The sequence below is a fragment of the Lytechinus variegatus genome, chromosome 3, assembly GCF_018143015.1.
Source record: "Lytechinus variegatus isolate NC3 chromosome 3, Lvar_3.0, whole genome shotgun sequence".
In the NCBI taxonomy this organism is placed as follows: Eukaryota; Metazoa; Echinodermata; class Echinoidea; order Temnopleuroida; family Toxopneustidae; genus Lytechinus; species Lytechinus variegatus.
Window position 1 is genome coordinate 69,496,451 of NC_054742.1, and position 20,488 is coordinate 69,516,938.

The 20,488-nt window shown below is 38.9% G+C and overlaps 1 protein-coding gene across 5 annotated transcripts in view; it reads right to left on the bottom strand.

Moving 5' to 3' along the window:
• LOC121411799 (ankyrin repeat domain-containing protein 26-like) overlaps positions 1-20,488 on the bottom strand; it is a 77,675-nt gene that overhangs the window by 21,005 nt on the left and 36,182 nt on the right. For 3 of the 5 annotated variants that reach the window (XM_041604659.1, XM_041604662.1, XM_041604658.1), the window contains exons 10-22: positions 19,960-20,055; positions 18,657-18,761; positions 17,397-17,531; positions 16,718-16,797; positions 15,535-15,619; positions 15,040-15,096; positions 13,679-13,798; positions 13,090-13,136; positions 12,467-12,566; positions 10,941-10,988; positions 8,953-9,078; positions 7,774-7,836; positions 6,761-6,964 (exon numbers count right to left, since the gene is read on the bottom strand). In XM_041604659.1, coding sequence (XP_041460593.1) covers positions 6,761-6,964; positions 7,774-7,836; positions 8,953-9,078; positions 10,941-10,988; positions 12,467-12,566; positions 13,090-13,136; positions 13,679-13,798; positions 15,040-15,096; positions 15,535-15,619; positions 16,718-16,797; positions 17,397-17,531; positions 18,657-18,761; positions 19,960-20,055 — 1,266 coding nt within the window. Of the gene's footprint in view, positions 1-6,760; positions 6,965-7,773; positions 7,837-8,952; positions 9,079-9,978; positions 9,994-10,940; positions 10,989-12,466; positions 12,567-13,089; positions 13,137-13,678; positions 13,799-15,039; positions 15,097-15,534; positions 15,620-16,717; positions 16,798-17,396; positions 17,532-18,656; positions 18,762-19,959; positions 20,056-20,488 lie in introns of all 5 variants that reach the window. The other 2 variants (XM_041604660.1, XM_041604661.1) reach the window with 2 other exon arrangements.

Below are 20,488 nucleotides of genomic sequence, written 5' to 3' on the forward strand. Positions count from 1 at the left end.
TGCTTTAAGCGCCGAAGCAGCAAATCTCGCCTCGCTGGACGGAATGTCCTTCAAGTAGAAAGAAGTGAAGGAGTTAGTTGAGCGCCAAAAGGCGGCCCTCAAAAATGTCGAGAGGAAAGCCCTGTATACTCAGGAATACTAAGTATCATGGGCCCTCGGCCTAGTGTCAGGAGAACAACATCACCTGCTGACTAGAGCGTAAGAATCGGAATTTGTTGAAAGTTTCAACAAGAATCGTGATCGGAAAACTGAAGCTTTTAAGGCTCAGTAAGTGATCAATCGACCAATCTGAGAAGGCGAGATATCTCAGAACCCCTGCAGAAATTTAAGCGTGCCGCTTGCTAGTAACTAGCATGCGACTAGCAGGGCGCTCGCTTAATAAGCGAGTGCCTGCTAGCGAACAGTCCCTGCTCGCTAAAAGATCGCTTAACTATTACTCTGCACGCATATCACACGCTTAATTAGGCTCGCCGCATGCTAGTTACTAGCATGCCGCAAGCTTGCGCAAGCTAGTCGCACGCTTCCCGCAAGCTTGGAAATTTCTGTAGGGGAAGCCTCCGCGTGGGAGAAAGCGCCCAGAATTCGATATCTGTCTCAAATGCGTGAGGGCAGAAAATCTGCAGAATTCTGATAGAGAGCTGTGGTAAAAAGTTACTAGCGGTCCGAAGGGGACCAGGAACGACGGAGAGTAGGGATTTAGGAAGAAAACCACTCGTAAGGCAGACAAGGGTCGAGAAAGCGACTGAGTGCCATCCTGTTAATAAGGAATGCCGCGGACATGTTGCCTATGTAGAATAGAGCAGTCTGGTCAAAACAGCTCAACCGGGCGTGTCAGGGAAACAGCGCGGTACACATCACGACAAAAGTGTGTTAGACCGAGTGATCGAGAGAGAACTCAGGATCCCCTTTCTCCCATACTGATTGAAGCACCCATCTGAGGGTGCAGTGCCCGCGGTGGAAGAGGTGGCTTGGCTCAAGCCACCATCGCCGAGAGAGCCCGTGAGGCTAGGCTGCGATGGCTGTCCGCTGGGCGGGGGAATCCCTAGCAGCAGCAAGTGTACGCCAGAGGGAGCTGGCGAAAAAAAATCTGTCACGATATTACGTGTAAACGACCATCAAGAGATGCTCTAAACGAACAGACATCGCCAGACATGATACCTCAACCGTTACATTCGCAACGGAATCGAATGAGGTAGCAACGGCCCTGTCCTATCAAGTTAGGGACGGAAACTGGCTAAGAGTGTCGAAGTCCTCGCTTGAAGAAACAAGCGAAGGAGACTTGAGGAAGTAATCACAAAATTTCCATCAGTCTGCGGTGAGAACCAGTTGTTTATGAAAACAGTCACAAGGCCTGTTTCTCAAGTGATCGTAAGAGCAAGCACCGCCGGCGCCGGTTGCGGCAGCATGGAACAGTCCGATATCGGTAAGATAAGGAGCTCCAAAAAGCTGCGGGGGGCGGCAAAAATGACGCCCTAAGCAGCGGGGGATGAGAATCTAAATTTCTAAAAGAAGAACTCCAGTGAAGTAAATCACTTACATGGAGAGACTCATCCACAGTCGGCCCGAGAGAAGGCGGGTCGTAGTGATCGTGGTTAGGAAGGCATAAGCATACATCCATCCACGGTTACATCATCCTCGGTCGTGCGGTGACCGTGGCCACATGCATTGCATGGAAGGAGGATGAAAGCAGCATGCGGGGCGACTCGAGTGTGCCGTGAAAAAATTTCTAAGAAAGAAGCCGATTCGACAAACGGGCACGGTAAAGACATCCACCGTAGACCACTCCGCACAAGGAGGGAACGGCGGAGACGCCCGCAAGATTGACCCACATAGAGGGCAGTCTATAAGATAGACAGTTAGAGCTCGACCGATGGTCTGGCGGTGTACAGTTTGGTGTGAACTCGCCGACCCGTACGGTGGGTGTGCCCAGAAAGTAGGCATAGAATGCCGACAGAGAATCCTGGGGCTTTAAACAAGTTTGAACGCACGTACATAGCCAACAATCTCATGAGATGTACGGCGGTTACTTTCCTCCGAGATGATGTTTACCCAACCGGGAAAGACTCGGGGAACAGCTGTGAATGTCAACAGGAGGGATATCTAGCATATGAAAAGCTGATACCTTCCACGTATTCGGTGCGGGTGCTGCCGGCGGTGTCCGGGGGGACGACCGGTGATGGCAGCTCGGGCAGGGTTCGTACGAGCCGCCCGAATACGAGACAAATAGGTTAACATAACCATAATGCACCGGGTGGTGAAGGCATAGCGATTATTAAGCACAGGAGAACTTTTAATCGCCGTGACATTCAGATCCGATATACATACTCATAAGCTCGGAGAGCTATGAGATAGTGAGACATACCGCTGGGCGGTGATGGTGCTCATATCAGAGTCGCCCTCTCTTCAGCGGCGATCGCTGGAGAACGGGTATCTGTACTAGCCCTGACTCTGGCGTTGCAAGGGTAGGAGCTAAGTAAGACAGGGCACCCTTACTTTCGAATAGAAAGTGAGGTTCAGGCCAGAAAAGCGACGGTCTCGTCGCCTGGGCGGACGGTCCGCGGACGTGATAGGTTGCCCTCTCAAAGCAGTCAAACATTCTCACGAGAGAAGTGCGGCATGCGGTATGTAAGAGATTCATACCTCCAATCTACGGGCCCGCTTAGGGGGAAGAATGGAGAGAGTTACCGCTGAAGGAGTCGTCGCCGCATGTGAGCTTGACGTAGAGGGCGAATTCGGGAGTACCTGCATAATAATCGCCCCCCCCCTCTCCTTTGCCTTCTCTTCTCGCTAGCCTCGAGAGGCTTGAAAATTTCGAGACGGCGGCGCCGGAGCCTGGCGCTTCCGGGCAGCAGCAGAGCGGGGGTGGATTTACACCCTCGGAGCTGGCGGCTTCCTCGTCGTAGGAGCTGCCTCGTCTAGAGCGACTCCGTCACTCTCCGAGACCCCCAATTCGGCCGATTGAGCTCGGGGCGCCTGAAGAGGCGGGGCGAGAAAATATGGACTCCCCTGCTTCATCAATACCCCCGCTCGGAGGGTAGATGTGAGGTAGATACTTGTCAAGCAGCGCCTGAGCGCTTACTGAAAAGTCGACCGCGGGATAGGGGTTGTCCTCGCACTGTCCGCCTTCGAGAGACTCCTCGTAAAGGGAGTCTCGCTCTATGGACTGAACCGGGGGGTCGTCCAGTAAGCGCCGGGGTGGCCCCGCGTGTCGGCTGGGACACGTGCTCTGAGATCGACGAAAATGCTGGAAAGCACACGCGATCTTGGGGCACCCGGTTAGTCGGTGCACTGGCTGGCGATTTAACAGAATCGCTCGAGGATTTCCCGGGTGTCTGGTGGTTATTGCCCACTTGTCTCGCTTGATGCTCAGGGGCATCAGCGGGGTGAGTAGACGTCGAGGGTGGGGTGAACCCGCACTGCTCGAAAGCAGAATGTAGCAGCATGAATAGCTGTGACATCTGACCACCGACACAAGGGTCTGAAGGAGGGACGCCCATGGCAACAGGGCTGGCCGACCTCACCTTCGACCTCTTCTTCTTCGCGGCCTCCGCCGGCGTGGCCGGGCAGAAGAAGGCACAAGAGGCACGGGTGATTTCTTACGATTTGCCGCCCCTGGCAGGGCGGCCGCCAACAACGAAACTTCACCCGAATCTGACGGGGTCAGATTGTGGTCACAGTCTGATGTGTGACGCCTCTCGCGGTAGCAGAATGTAGCAGCATGAATAGCTGTAACATCTGACCACCGACACAAGGGTCTGAAGGAGGAACGCCCATGGCAGCAGGGCTGGCCAACCTCTTCTTCTTCTTCTCTTTCTGCGGGCTCCGCCGGCGTGGCCGGGGCAGAAGAAGGCATGAGAGGCACGGGTGATTTCTTACGATTTGCCGCCCCTGGCAGGGCGGCCGCCGGCAACGAAACTTCACCCGAATCTGACGGGGTCAGATTGTGGTCACAGCCTGATGTGTGACGCCTCTCGCGGTAGCAGAATATAGCAGCATAACATGTATGACTGTAACATCTGACCACCGATAAGAGGGTCTGAAGGAGGAACGCCCATGGCAACAGGGCTGGCCGACCTCTCCTTCGACCTCTTCTTCTTCTTCTTATTTTGCGGGCTCCGCCGGCGTGGCCGGAGCAGAAGAAGGCACAAGAGGCACGGGTGATTTCTTACGATTTGCCGCCCCTGGCAGGGCGGCCGCCAACAACGAAAATTCACCCGAATCTGACGGGGTCAGATTGTGGTCACGATCAGATTGTGGTTACAGTCTGTGTGACGCCTCTCGCGGTCAGGGGCTGGGCGATCTCTCCCGATGCTGTCAACGGAGGACGACTTATACGGCAGAGATCCTGACCTGTGCCGGGGGGAGAGAACCGCACTCTCCCTCCGGACTTCTGGTGACCCGGTAGCCGGTGGGTCGCATAGCCCTATGGGTGCTGCGGCGGCAGGACCTAGTTTAGGCTTGGAAGCCTTGGCTACCACTTTTTCCTTTGTCCGAGACCGTGGCACCACAGTCTCGGCCTTCCTTCTCTTAGCATCCGACCGCAAATTCGGAATGCTGATCGACGCACCCTCATACTCACCGCCGCCGGGCGCTCACCGCGGCGTCCCTCCTACTCGCCTGGAGGCGGCCGACTTCTGTAACTTGCAATCGGGACGGTCCCCGTGGAGGGCACCAGGTCCTCTGGGGCTGTGTTAGTCCCATTCAAAGGTACCTCTCTCTACCCTGAAAAAGAAAAAACAAGAATTTTTTTTTTTTTTTTTTTTTTTTTATAAAGATCTCGCTTAGATTAAAAGTGGAGACCGGAGTGGTCTTTCCCTCCTCCTAAAAGGAGTTTGTTTGAGCAAACAGAACAAAACAAGAGGGGAGGGGTAGGGAGGAAGAAGAACCTAAGAATAGTTTAGGTATCTGCCTGTAAGAAAATAAAAAGGAGGTCGGAGACTTTGAAAAAGAAACTCCTACAAGGTTCCCCTACTATATTCTCTTTTTTTGTGCCCGAAGGAAAAATTCGAAACAAAAATTCAAAAAAGAATGCAAGTTAGAAGAGAACGAAGTTTCCACCTGCGAAGAAACACAGAAACAAGCATTTCAGAGCAGGAAGAAAGGGATTGAGAGACAAATAATTCCAGATAAGAGAAATTTTACGATAATTTCCAAGAGGAAAAAAGTAACCTCCTGTGGAAAGGTAAAGAAATTCAGAACAGGAGGAAGGAGGAACGTCTCTCTAGTAACGATTCCAAGAGGAAGAACGACACAGTAAATCCTCAAAGGGAAATCGTAGAGCCCGCCTGTCGAAGTAAAAAAATATAAGACTAGGAGGGAAGAGGGAATTGAACGAAGAAAACAATTCCGGGAAAGGTCAAAAAAATTTCTAAGAGGAAGGAGACCCCACCTGTAAAGAACAAAAATTTTTTTTTTTTTTTTTTTTTTTTTTTTTTTTTTTTTTGGGGGGGATTGAATAACCAATCAATCAAGGTATAATTGCGTAAGCCGAATAAACAATCCCCGGAGCGTCTGTGAATAAAATATTAATCAAGAATTTTATTCAGAACAGAAAGGAAAAGGAGTTGAGCTTTAAGAACCGCCTGTGAATAAAATATCAATCAAGAAATTTATTCAGAACAGAAGGAAAAGGAATTGAGCTTTAAGATCCGCCTGTGAATAAAATATCAATCAAGAAATTTATTCAGAACAGAAGGAAAAGGAATTGAGCTTTAAGATCCGCCTGTGAATAAAATATCAATCAAGAAATTTATTCAGAACAGAAAGGAAGAAGAATATCAATGAACTTAATAAATCAATCCGAAAGCAATAATTGAAGAAATAATTTCAATCAATTCAATAAGAACAATAAATGAATTTCACAATCAATCGGAATCATGTCCAAAAAGAAATAAATCAATAACACCCTCGACAACTAAGTGTAGAGGCTGTCTAGAATTTAATTCAAAAACGGCACCAAAAGCCACCACGCTTTGAACGTGAAGAACAATAACCATGACAGGTGGTGAAGGCTTGCTGCCACGTAGGCAGGCCAAGCCTGTGCCCCGCGAACGCGCTAGCGATGCGGCGCGACGAGAACTCAAACGTTAGAAAAACAATTTAAGTGTCACCAAAAACACGTCTAAAAAGTCACGCCAGGTGTAAATTCTGAACACAATCTTACACACAAATGGAAAGATTGAAATTAAAAGGGAGAATGCACCACAGATAAGCGAAAATAATATACCAAAGCTCAAAAAAGATTTGAGCTCTTAGGAGACTTATCTGAGCACGTCTTGACAGGTGGCTTGCCGAAAGCAAAAGAGGATGATGGACGCTAATTGCGCGGTGATCATGGGTAGTAAGCCTGAACGGGAGAGGGTGCGCTCGCGCTTTTAAATTCTTGGGAGTTCTGTTCGGGTATGGCAGTCCAGAGGGCTGAACTAGCAAATCAAGTAGATGTATGGAGTTATTGAAGTAAATATGCATACTTCATGTAGGACTTAGTTTGAAGTTGATATGTCAAAAATGTTCTTTAGTTATAGTGAGAAAGAAAAGAATACAAACAACCCAAAAACACAATACCTCTGAAGATCAATTACAGTGGGTGGAGGCATAAACAGAAAATACTTCTAAATTAGATACTGAGCATTACCTATGAATTTAACGACACAAATAATTGATTGCTGTTAAGGTTCCTTGAGCCTGGGAATGTCACACTGTTTTCCTTCAATTTAAATGCACAAGCAGCATGAATAATCAAAAGAATCACGTAACTCACCAGTTTCTGCAGTGACTTGTTGGTGGAAACAAGCTGCTGTGAGGTTGCCATGCCGTTCCTCTCCGCCTGAAGCAGTTCATTCTGTAGTTCTTCAATCCTCGTCTCCAAGGTCCTTCTCTCTTGCTGCATGATAAGAACCTGGTCCTGGACTTGTTTCATTTCAGATTTCACACCCTCTTTGTCCCTTTGCTGATCCTCCAAAGCCTAAAACAACAATATATGATATTTACGTTAACTAAGCAGGATTCTCCTTGCAGTGTTCTATTTAATTTCAAGTTAACTTATACCACACTTTTTTACTGTGCCAGTTATGCCAAATCTTTTACCATAAACAAATATTTCAAATCGTCTCATGAAAAGTTACTCAGCATTCCACAGAAGTCAAGCAATAATACAAAATGGGAACCACCATCAATTATGTGTTGAAATTTTTTAAAAGGGATATATGTTTGCCTGTTTTTTGTGTGTGTGATATTTGTTTGTTCATTTGTAATTATTTCCATATAAAAAAAATAAAATATATACATGATCAAATTCAACAAATTAAAATATGGAGGATGGCCCATTTCAGTAGTATTAACAGAATACCACTGTTCTTCCATGAGGTCCTTGATATGCTTCATATTATTTTATCTTATAAAATGAAAAGCAAACTGCACACGGTTCACTAAAATGAATATCAAGTATTATCAAATATCAAATATATTACTAATTGCAAAAGGTGATGCATTTATTAACATTGAATTCTGCACAAAACGGCAAATGAGGGTGGGGTGGGGTGGGGGTAAGCGGAGTTGAAAAGAAAATGGAGTAATCAAAGCAAGTCAATAGTTCATTTGAAAATTAAGTTCTTGTACCTTATCATGCATCTTATGAAAAAGCATAGTCCATTGGAAAAGATGTGACTTTGCCTTTCCTGATATAGGCCTACATATACACATTATTTGTGTGCAATGTTATTTGTACAAAATGTGAGTAAGGAACATGGAATTTATTCAAAAGTAAATTCTCACCTTTTTGCGAATTTCTAGGTTTGCTTCTGCGATAGATTGCTTCCTCAAGGCCTCTGTTAATTCCTGTAATTGGAAAAGCCATATTGAAAGAAAAATGTTTTGTAACAAACAAGTATGAAAATTTGCAAAAACTTTTTTGATCATCATCTTAACTTCTTGATTGGCATAAATTACTATATTTAATCCACGAATTAAGCCTTAAATTACATGTACAATGATGACATCGATATAAAGGAAGATACAATTCCTCAAAAAGCTAAGCACTGGAATCAGAAACCAAGCATAGCCATGAAAATATTGGGTCATCCTCTGTACCTAACAGGTGGCATATCTGGATGATATAAATATCCTATAATAAATAAGTGTTTGGCACCTCAAAATCGTAAAATAGCCTTAAAAACAGACATACTGAGATTTTAGACATGCACTCAGAGAAAAATCACATGAACGACTAAAATGCTGGAGCAAAACAATGTATAGTAGAACCAAAACTAGACAATGGATGTTAAATGGCGAGACGTGATTGGCTGTCAAGTAAACAAGTTCTGCTTGGTACCAGCCATATATTGAAGCGAAGCAACTAAAATAACGCAAGGGTTGATATTATACAAATAGCGAATAGGCATGAGTGCGATGGCGCGAGATTTCGCATGAGATGAAAGAACGATGCTCTATTCAACCAGGCGTTAGCCGACTTGAATAGAGCATCTCTATCTTTCACCAAATGCGAAAATCTTGCACCATTGCACGAATAAGAATATTCGCTATTTGGGTTGTACAGCGCCTCAGAATTTAGCATTAATATGAAAAAACAAGAGTTTATCCCTGTTGTAATCTATGAAAGGGGACCAAAAATACCGAAAGCAGAAAGCAAAATTCCACAAGTGCACATGACCTTGGGCAGCATTGCGCATCTATCCAGCAGGCTTATATGTGTATTGCACTTTCATTTTTACTGAGCGCAATGAATTAAATTGTATTGTGACGTCACTTCCTAAAGCCATGCAACGGTATATTTTGGATGGTACGTCTTTTGTGCAATGGTAAGAATGTTTGACATTCACCCTCCCATTTGTTCGCGTACAACAAGTTAAGTAGGCGTTGTACAATATCCTATATCATCATCACAGTTGATATTGAATGTCATCACAACAACCATCAACCAAAAATTAAAATCACCTGTTGTATCTGTCTGAGTTCCTGCTCCCTCAGTTGTCTATGATGCTCTGACTGACGGAAGTCTTCCTTCACCCGAGTCATCGTCTCAGCCATGTTGGATTGTTTCTCCTCCCAGATGGTGCGAGCCTAGTGTGGCAACAAACATGACAACTTGGTGTTATAATAATAATGAAAATTAATAAGGATAATAACAACAACAATAATGATGATAATGATTATACTAATAAAGTTAATGATAATAATTATAATAACAAATTGAAAGTAGTGATAATAACAATGACATTTGATGAGATAATTCTTCCTCAGGTCCGAAAGGCTAAACTGGAATGAACATCATATTGATGCCCCATGCAACAAACATACTGCTTTTCAACTTTTCCTTTCATAAGAACTATAATTATTAATTATTCAATTTGAATAATGGTTTAATGTTATGCTTTGTTATGTCTGTTTGTATAATCCTGGGGCAATCGAGCCTTTGCTCATGCCAGACCAGCCCTGTGGAATTCACGACCACAGGAGCTGAAGAACTCATCCTTTAAGGGCAACCTAAATTTGCATTTGTTCACCAGCAGGTACTAGGTTTGAAGACAGTCATTTTTCCTTATTTTTAATTTACCCTTTCTTGTACTTCTCTTAGTTCTCTTTACTTTTATGTTTTGCTCTCTTCCAAGCGCCTTGAGCATTTAATCAAAACGGAGAAAATGCTATATAAATCATATGTATTATTATTATTATTATCTTTTAATGATTAAAAGTAATGCAGTTTGTAAAGATAAAGGAGAGAATATAAAAAAAAAACATTTCAAAAGAACTGTGCAATTAAAACATATGTTGTAAATGTCATATTTATTAGCAAAACAGAAATCGTTATCAGAAAATTGTCAGTTTCAGGAATTCATCTTTATTAATGCTATGAAATCACAGAATATTTGGGAATATGAAAAAGGTGAGTCAAAGCAAGATGAAAATCATATGAAAATATCAGAGTAACAGCAAATAGTGTGCAAGTAATATTTTACTCACTCCTTCAATTGACATCTGGGTTAGATGAAGCATGCATGAATGAAAACAAAGCACACAAGATGAAATGGCAAATAGAGGAGTTATGATTCATGCATAAATAAACAAACACAAAATGAGATGGAAAATGAAAGTTAAGACAAACAAATGATATGTCCCTGGCAGTCTTGCCTGCATAATGCTATTTAATGTAGCAGCAGAGTTGACTTTGTGGCATTGAAGTAAGAAACATTTTCTCTTTATGTGGTATTTTTCCTTTGAACTTAATCAATTTGGCATGTGAAAACAAGTGCACATACTTTTTGAAATACACTTGACACAAATCTTTTTAAACAAGTTTTCAGGAATAAATTTTGCAAGTGCTGACACATCAAAATCATTATGGTTAAGTTTTGTTACACAAGGACTTATAATTTCAATATTATCTTAAAAATTCAAAATCTTAACATTTAAAATAAATTTCTGATGGTGATACCACAACATTATCAGAATTCATTGACCTTGAACAACCTTTGACCTTGATTTTGTTACCATAGATTCAAACCAAATAATACCATTACAGCCAGATTCATGAAATGACCTCAGTGTCCTTTAAGAGTTACAATGACAATAATAACACCCCTTAAAATTTAAAATCTTAGGTTAAGATTTTTAATGTTGACGCAGCTACTGGAAAAGTAGCACCTATGTCTCACTTCAGCCATTCAGACAAAAAAAAGCAACCAACGACTATTGTCTTCAATCAGGAAAAAAAAACCCTGAATAACCTGTAATAAAGTTATCAAACTATATACTATGAAGCATGCAAAGCTTTTATTTATATTATTAAAGATGAATGGAGGAGAACCTTGAGGTACAGCACAGAAGTTATGTTAGGAATATATGTGGTACATAATAAGATGAAAATGATGTCATGTTAACTCATGATCTAGGTAGTTTTTTTTAGTTAGTGCACAATATTTTACCCTATTATTCTCCATCTGCATAGTGGTAAGAGTGGTATTCAGCTTATCCTAGAGGAAATGAATCAAGTTCAGAAATACATTCAAATCTGCACATAGAGACCGTCCAAGGGAGACAAGAAAATCAGGAAAGACTATCCAAGAGAATCACAAAAGTGGTCTTTTGAATCTAAACTAGGTGGTCTTTAAAGACATGTCCATACCTCATGAAATACATGTTATTGTTTCAATGAGTAAAATTATTCGAAGGGCCCAAAATTTCGAAAATTATGTTCTTTATTATCAAGTGGTCTTTAGAGACAGGTCCCTGTAATACACGTTTCAATATAGAAAATTGTAAACCCAAATTTTGGTCCTTATGGACAGGTGGTTCTATAATAAAATAGATTGCTTTTCCCTCCAAAAAAAAAAGCTAGCTGTATTTTCAATTTTTCGTACATTCAGAAACAAAGCAGTCTCCGATCACACAATAATGAAAAAATGTTTAATGAAATAAACCACTATGGTTTTTATTTGACGTTCAAACATCCAACAAAATATTAAAGATACTACTTTATGCTTTAAACATGATGGATATCAACGATAACAAGCAAAAAGTTATTTCAGAAAGGCACCGTGATACCAGCTAAAGCATTTGATTCCATTGCTGCTTGACAGAAAAGAAAAATTGTGCTTTGAAATTGAAAGATAATTTGTAACCATGACATGTTTTACAGCTATATGGGAACAACAAACAAATATCTTTCTTTACCGGCTTAAAGCAACTACATTGATTATCAAAAGACGACATGAATGAAACATGCTAAGGCACATTCTAAACTTGCTTCTAATTTCTTTTTTCTATTGCATGCATCATGAATACATTACAAATTACAAGAGTGCAATTTCTAAAGCATATTATTTTTTAAAGATTATGAATTATTCCAAGACATTCCAATGTACAAGCTTCAAATATGCACTATTCATCATAAAAAAGCTTATCAATGATGTTTACCAGACATAATCAATAAGAAACTAGAAAAGCACACTTTTAAAATGCCACTGCTACATGTATTTTGACTTAATAATTCATTTAAAAATTTGATTACATTTCTATTTTGGTATCAATAAAACCAAATTCTGGATCTGTACATTGTAATTAGAACATGATTAATAACAATTTTTCGGAAATGAAAATATAAATGTTTCATCAGTCTTGTCATGAATTGTTCTACACACTTTTTTAAAACTAAATTAAGATCACAGTAATTATCCATATTTCCAAAGGCCAGAAAGTTAACGCATCAACCTCCACCATCAACATAACCACCCTTACCATAGACAACACCACCACTATTGTCATCACTATCACCATCACCATTACCACCACCACCACCACCACCATCACCACTAGTCCACACAGCCATCATCACATCATCACCTCTACAACTATCACTGTCTTTATTACCATCAACACCACCACCACCTCCACCTCCACCATTATTGCAACCACAATCATCACCATCACCCTGACCATCTCATTGGCATACCTGAGCATTTGCAGTCTCCCGTGTATGTTCTCTGTTTTCATTCTTGGCGGCGTCCAAGGCCTGCTGGAGCGAAGTCACCTGCGCTTTTGAGCCAGACAATCTAAACAAGGAATGAGAGCATGTACGAAAATACAATCTTTTAAAAAAAATGCCATTGGACCAGTTCTTAAGTAGACATACAAATGTATACAGCTAAATAAATCTTGGCAAACTTGATTAATTTTGACATGTCAATTGTTATTTCTTTGATAAAGATTCCTTAGACAATGATCAAGACTGCGTGCTTTGTAGATCACCAAACTACTGTTTCATTTAGCTTGAATGCTTTGAATCAGTCAAAATCAGGACTGATTTTATTATTTATCAAAAAGAATGATGTATCTAGCTGTTGTGCCATTTTTATAGTAACGGGTATAGTACATTTTTTTGCCATAAATAAATCCAGTTTCCATACATAACACTAAATAATAATAATGATAATAATGGGAATTTAGAGGCGCTAAAAACAAAAAGTACCATAGCACGTACAAAAGTAGGAAACAATTTAATATTTGCAATGATTACTACAATATTCAAGATAAAAAGGCTACTAGCTATGCAAACAAAATATATTCAATACTCACTTTTCTGTCAGGGTCTCAATCTTTGCAGACAGCCTGGCATTCTCATTCTGTAGCAATTATAACAAGAACAATAAATAATAGTCAACCAATTAGCCAAGTAATATGCTGGGCTTTTCCTATGGAATAAACTTCCAAAAGACATCTGCAATATTTCTTGTCTTAGCACCTTCAAAACTACAAAACTACTAAAACACATTCACACAAGCTTTTAAGTAAATATAATTCTTCCCCTTCTTTAGTAAGTTTCCATTTATTTTATTTACTACTCCATGAGCATCTTTTCATGATGGATACCAGTGCATTAAAATGTCCATATTATCATTATTTAATATAATCAATTCAGAGTCAATCATGTCTGAACAGTAAGGAACTCTATCAAGTGAAATCCACCCCCTTGAAAATAGTATAATTTTTTTTTGTAAAAACAACTTCATTTTTCGAGCACTCCAAAATCCACTTTTATTTAATAAAGCTGATGGAAAAAGATATATACTTCAATACTTTATTTTTAAGAATTATAATTAGCATTAAAATTCTAAATTTAAAAGTCACAATTATATTTCAAATTCTATCAAGAGACAAGCATTACCCTTTCTTTCTGCAGCATTGCATCATGGGATTGTTGGCTTGTAGCACCTTTCTCTAGCTCCCTCTTGAGGGCAGATAGCTGGTTTGAACGTTCACGCAGTGTTGCAGTTGCCACTTGGAGCTACATGTATCATCGGGAAACAAATGAAAAATTACAAACAATTTATTCATTGTCAAATATAATATTCATAAATTAGTTGCATAAGTCAGAATCCAGCCTTGGTCACAAATGTTGAGTTGGAAAGGAGACAAATAAATAAAACAGAAGAGTGAAAGTTGGAAAGAAATTGGAAAAGCATTAAGAAAGTTATAACAGCTTTAAATCCCAAACTAACTAAGACGATGTAGATTTCAAATTGGCAACTGGGTAAGTAAATTATGACAAGGGGCAAGGACAACTTTTCCATAGACCATGTATTTAATTATCAGGGATTTGCGGTTTTCTCCTAAGTAACCATTCCCCTGGGGCAGTAATTTAAATATGGGCCAGTTCGTATATTGTTTCATGTCCTCATGAAAGAAAAATGTAATTTGAAGTAAAACTATTGAAAAAAAAAACATTTTATCCATTTTAGGTATTGGAGTATATGGAAGAGTAGTCATGGGTATAATGATTACCAATTTTTAAAACTTTAAAAAATTCATAACTTTCTCATTGTTTGTCCAATATTGTTCAAACTTTCACCTTCATGTATCAACTTGTCTAATTTTACCATTTCCTCTAAAAAGAAGTTTTAATATGGATTGGATTCCCCCTTTAAGTTGTGTGAAGAGAAAAAAATATTCTGCTTTCTCCAGGCCTGGGAAGGAAAAATAGGTCATCCACCTGTTAATTAATTTTGATTGGCAGGTTGTAAATTACTCAGGAAATACCACAGTGAAATTTACTCACACAGGTGTGTAACTGACAAGCAGGGCAATATCTTAATTGAAATCTACAAGTAATCTACAAGATATCACTGGCTGAGTCATTCCTCAGGAAAGAATCTGTAAACAAGCAGGAATGTGTAATTAACAAGAAGACTGCAAACTTTTAATGAAGCTTTGCTGAAATTTTTTGCACTAATTTTGACTTCGTTTGTAGGATTTTCATTTGGTTTGGTTTGAGAAGGGTGAATATATTACACAGGTTGTCTAACATTTTAAATGTTCATATTGATGCTTGATTTCTATCTTAAATTGCAAAGTAGATATAAAATACTTTGCAGCATGTAAAGAATTGGAATCATATACTAAAACTGCATTTGAAAAATACAATTATCAATTTAATAATAATAATATGGAGCTTTTATATAGCCCTTAATACAATACAGTTTCTAAGCGCTTAATTTCTAAATATCTTTTCTTAGAAAACAATCTAACCTCATTCTCCAATCTGTGAATCTTATTTTCTGCACTGCTCAGCTTTCTTGTTGAACTCTGAAATAAAAAATATATTGTCTGTGCAGATTATCAAATTTAAAGATAAATACAAAACAACATACAGACAAATGAATATAATTTTCTAAATAGCAATTTTATAGACGTCCATAATAAACATTGCTGTCAACTCTAGCAAATTACTTAATGGGAGAAAGTAAAATGAATCACACTTGTATTTAAGAATGCAAGTTGAAGCAGGACCCCCCCCCAAAAAAAAAAAATTAGTTTAATATGCAATTTCACATTTGGAATTAAATTAATTTACCCTATTTCATGCGGACTACGCATATAGACATCTCACACAAGACAAAATATGAAATAAACATCTGTATTTATAATAATCATAATAATAATAACACATTGGTTTTTAAAGATAAAGATTAAGGAAATTATATTTCAATCAGATAAAGTCTTTAAATCCAAATATATGATTACCTGGCTATTTTCCTTCAAGCTTGAGATTTCCATGCTTAGTTTCTCAGCTGATCTACTCCATTCTTCTTCCTTTCGCTTCAACTCACTGAGGAAAAAAAAGTTGTTGAGTTGATTCATACTTTATTTCCAATCAAAAAAATAATCAACATATCGAAAGCATACAGAATTCATCCCACTTTCTCACGATGTACAACAAGAAAAAAAAACTGTTTGCAAATTAAACGTCATGCAAAATATCAGCAGCATATAGATCTGAAACTAAATGAATAAAATTTCCAAACTATCTGCCCTTGAAACACAGATACATCTGAAAAATCATCTGACATTTGATCACTTCCAAATATCTGTTCCTGATGCCTCACCATATTCAACAACCACTTTGTGATCACTGATGTAGAAGAAAAGGAATTTTTTACACGTCAAGATAGTCTGAACGGTTCATTTCCTATTCATCTAATGCAAATTCGTCCAATTGCCAACTTGTCTACTATCATTTGGTCTACCAACAGTTAGTCCACTTACCATATGGTCTAATTTCATTAATCTAATGCCATTCCCTCTATTATAACCAGTTCGTCAAAAAGCCATCTAGTCCATATACCATTTGGTCTAATTGTGCAAAATGAATGAAAATGTACTGTATATCAGACCAACTGATTATGAGATGAAATGGTCAAAGACGAAATGGTGATTAGACAAAGTGATGATTGGACCAAATGGTTAATGGACCAAATGGTTGATAGACGAAATGTTGTTGGATAGAATGGCATTAGACTAAACAAGATTAGACCATGTGGTGAGTGGATGAGTTGGCAGGAGACGAATTGGCAATTCATCGTCTGAACACTAGATTTGGCCGATATTCATCTTCAGTTCATTTATCATTCATCATGATGAGGAAAAACCTTAACAGCATCTTTAATGCGTCCTTTTCTTGCTAGTTACTTGCTAAACCAAGAACCTAATTTAAAGATCTTTTTGAGGTCTTCCTAAAACTGCAATAAGCGTTGATTATATTAACCTTAACAAAGTTTAAATTATTGAAGAAGATCAAGGTCAGTCCCCTCTTTTTGTTGACAAAATTGAGGGAAAATAAAGTTGGCAGATCTTAAAGGGTCAGTTGGGTTGTGGCAAACTTTTATTTTTTGCCAAATTCAGTGGCCCAATTCAACCCTACACTTACCGCTCTGTTTCATTTCTGACCATCTGTGACTTTTCTAGCTCAATGTTGGTGGCATTCACAAGTTTCTTGGCAGAAGAAAGCTTTGAATCAAAACACAAGAGATACACAGTTAAATATATTTTGTTATGCCGGGCTTAATGAATGAGCATCAAAGCGGAAGTGACTACCTTGGTTTAAAAAGGGATTATTATCTTCAAAGAACCTTGTGCATAGTCATTTCATAGGTAATAACATGGATTAGAGTTAGTTGATTAACCAAACATCAAAGTGCTAAAATTATTACCAAAAAAGATGTTTTCAAACACTCATTTAATATCATAAAAGATACAAATTCTGTTAATTATCTTCTTGCCAATTATGCCAGTTATCATTAAGACGATGTAAACCTTGCTTCATTTAGGACAATACAATATTACCTGAGTTTTCTGGAATAACAAATCTTATTTCATTTTCAGATTAACCAACCTTTGGCACATAGAACCTAATTTTGATTTTCAGAACAAAAAATCTTTGGAATATTGAACATTTGATGTATTTAAACATTTGGTATAGCCAATAATTTAACTTGCAAAATAGACACATAAAATATATACAGAAAGTAGATATTGCCACCCATAATGTTACTAAACTATAATATCTTCACATGTGTTACTCAATATCTAAGAGGGGTAAGTCTTACCTCTGTCTGTAGCCTGTCTTTCTCTGTCTCTCCTTTCTCTACCTTGGAGTATAATTTGGAATTCTCAGCCCTCACAGCAGCTAGTTGTGCATTGAAAGCCATGGTAGCATGGGCTAGGGCCTCCTCATTAACTTGCTGAAAGTTTCAAAAAGCAAGCAGGGTATACATGTATACGAATTAACCCTTGATTTTGCAATTCTTGCATGCTCTGTATACAAGATACTTATTTCAGTGGGCAATGGGTTTATACACAAATGTACCAAGTGTTGAGAAATAAAGTGGGAAATAATCATTCTTGGTTGGACTGGCAATTAATGAGCCCCTTGCAATTGCCAACTTTACCTGAGTACCTGAAGATGAATAATTCCCTTTATAATTATATCCTACAAGAAATTCCATCATTAATGTAACCACACAACAAATTATCAAAATGGGCATTTTGTTTTCAGTATTATTCATACCAAATTCATACGATACTATCTGAACCAATCACTAAAAAGGATTCAATTCATTTATAAATGAAACAAAATATAGATTATTCAGTTGTAACATTCTATAATCAAACTGTCATGGTTGCAGTGAATTAATAAATAAAATAAACTAATATATTTCTGTCAAGGAGAATAAAATAGAAAAATTCAGGGAGATTTTCCCAATTACAAACAAATTAAAGGACCTACAGAGAGAATTCTAATATTTCTGAATAATACTTCAATCATATAATTTGATATTGTTTTAAATAAATGATAAAAACAAACAAACCCTCCACCAAAACATGTTTATTAACTGAGCATTTATATCCCAATCAAATCATTCTAATTAATTTATCAAGATTTAAAGACTTTTGTAGGCCCGTTTGTGCATAGTTCACTATGAAGATGTGTTCTAGGGCCTACATACTGAGAACTACATGTATGCACTATTGATACACAAATGTGTACACAGAATATGCAAATTCTTTTACATTTCATGAAAGATGCATAAGGGCAATTCCACAGGTTGGGACAAATCTGTAACGTGAGTAACCGACACATTCCAAAGATTTGCCAGGAGCATAATAGAATTTCCCAAGTTTTGTTTTTATACAAAGGATAGTCAGACTGTGTACTTTGTTGTGATACGGAGATGTTTAGTTCCTATCAATAATAATGGAGTTACAGCTCCAAGTATGAGTCAAGGTGTCTCCAAATGTAACGTGAGTAACCGTGGAATAGCCCATAACAATCTCATTGTTTTCATCAGTTGTTTCAATTAACTCACAATGTCAGACTTGAGTTCCTCAATCTTGTTGTTGAGTTCTTGGTTTTCAGTTGCTAGCAAACCTTGGTTGTCATGGTGATGTATTCTCTGTCTCTCTAATTCAACCTTCCAAAAATGAGAAAATAAGTAATTGGCAGGAGAGTCATGACTAACAGTTACACGTAAATGCGAGTATATCATATAAATGTATATAAATACAACACAAGCCTGTGAGTGGGGTTTCAAAAAAATAGCGGAAAAATTCCGCTGAACTGCGTTGGCTCAATCGCCAATACATAGACTGAAGAACTTGGAGGCCCGTAAGTACAGACAACGTATTTTAGCAGTAACGTTAGATCTAACAGTGGAAACCTGATTTTCCGATCGTTTTTTTGTACATAAAATGTCACATTATGAAAAAGAAATCACATCCATATTTACGAAAAAATGTTTTAAATTCAGAAATATCATACCTTAGACCGCAGTTACCGCTAATTCCTTTGAAATAATGATCGAAACATCGTCATCTTCGATCCTTTCGTTGGTCAACGTAAGTTTCCATCTTGGATGACGTCATCATCCTTACAGACGTATTTACCAGTCGCAAAATATCGCGATTTGAGCCGCTGCTTTGCGCTTGTATGCCAACAACGGCAACGGGGCACGGTGTGATCCGCACATAGAGATGTATACTAATTATATATCTCCATGGATCTGCAGCAGTTTCATTCGAAACTTCGCGAAGGCAAAATACAAGGCCCCGTAACGTGTATATTCTCACAACACACACATTCTGCTCGCATCCATTTACCTAGACTTGTTTTCCAGCCGTTTTGGATAAAATAGCGGAATTTTGACTAAGAAAAAAACGGAAATGGAACACAGGAAAAAAGCGGAAATTGAAATCGGTCTTAAAAATGAAAATAGCGGATTTCCGCTAAATAGCGGAGATTTCACAGGCCTGACAACAGTGATTCATAATATAATATGATGTAACAGATAATAGTAATGAGAGCTTTTTCCCCTGGAAGAGGGGGGGGGTTACAATCTTGTATCGTTCTCAGATCACTGTTACCTCTGAAGGAAATTTCATAACAATTACTTTGACTTGCCAGTCTTTTACTACACCAATATGACTTAAGTCCTGGTTTCAGAATAATCATAGGAAGCTGTTGTTGATAAAATGTCAAATTGATTTACAGATATAAGCTATATTCTTTTTTAAACCTCTGCATTATTCCTAACTTCCCCATGTACTTGGATTACAGTGCATGCCACACCCTCAGTTTATTCAAGAGGGGAGGGGCAGGATTAATAGGCATACCTTTAAAGAATACAAGTCACCCTTGAGCCGGTCATTCTGAGAGAGAGCAGCTTTCCGGCTCTCATCAGCCGCTTCAAGTCTTGCAATCGCTTCTGCCTGCAAGGAGAGATTATTCATACACAAGGAATAAAAGTTAAACGAATAAAATCCTTCATTTTAATAAGACAGAAGATAATAACAATAGGCTAATAAGAAAATGTTGAAAAGGGGGAAAAGGACAATTAAGTATGGCATATGTTACCCCCCCCCTCTCCCTCTCTTCTGCCATAGAAGGAATCTGCTGGGATTTTTTTTTTCAATCAGACATCATGAATAATATATTTCATTTCATTTCATTCGTTTATTTCCATTTTCAACAATTACAGTTTCTTCTGTACATGTTGACATATATAAATAACAAAACATATTTCAAATATTCCTGTACAGAAAATTATATTCAAGATTATTACAAATCAGGTTGGAAATGGAGGAGGCTGCTAAAAAGCGGAGCTTGTAGAGTGCAGCCTCCTATATATTGACACATGTAATA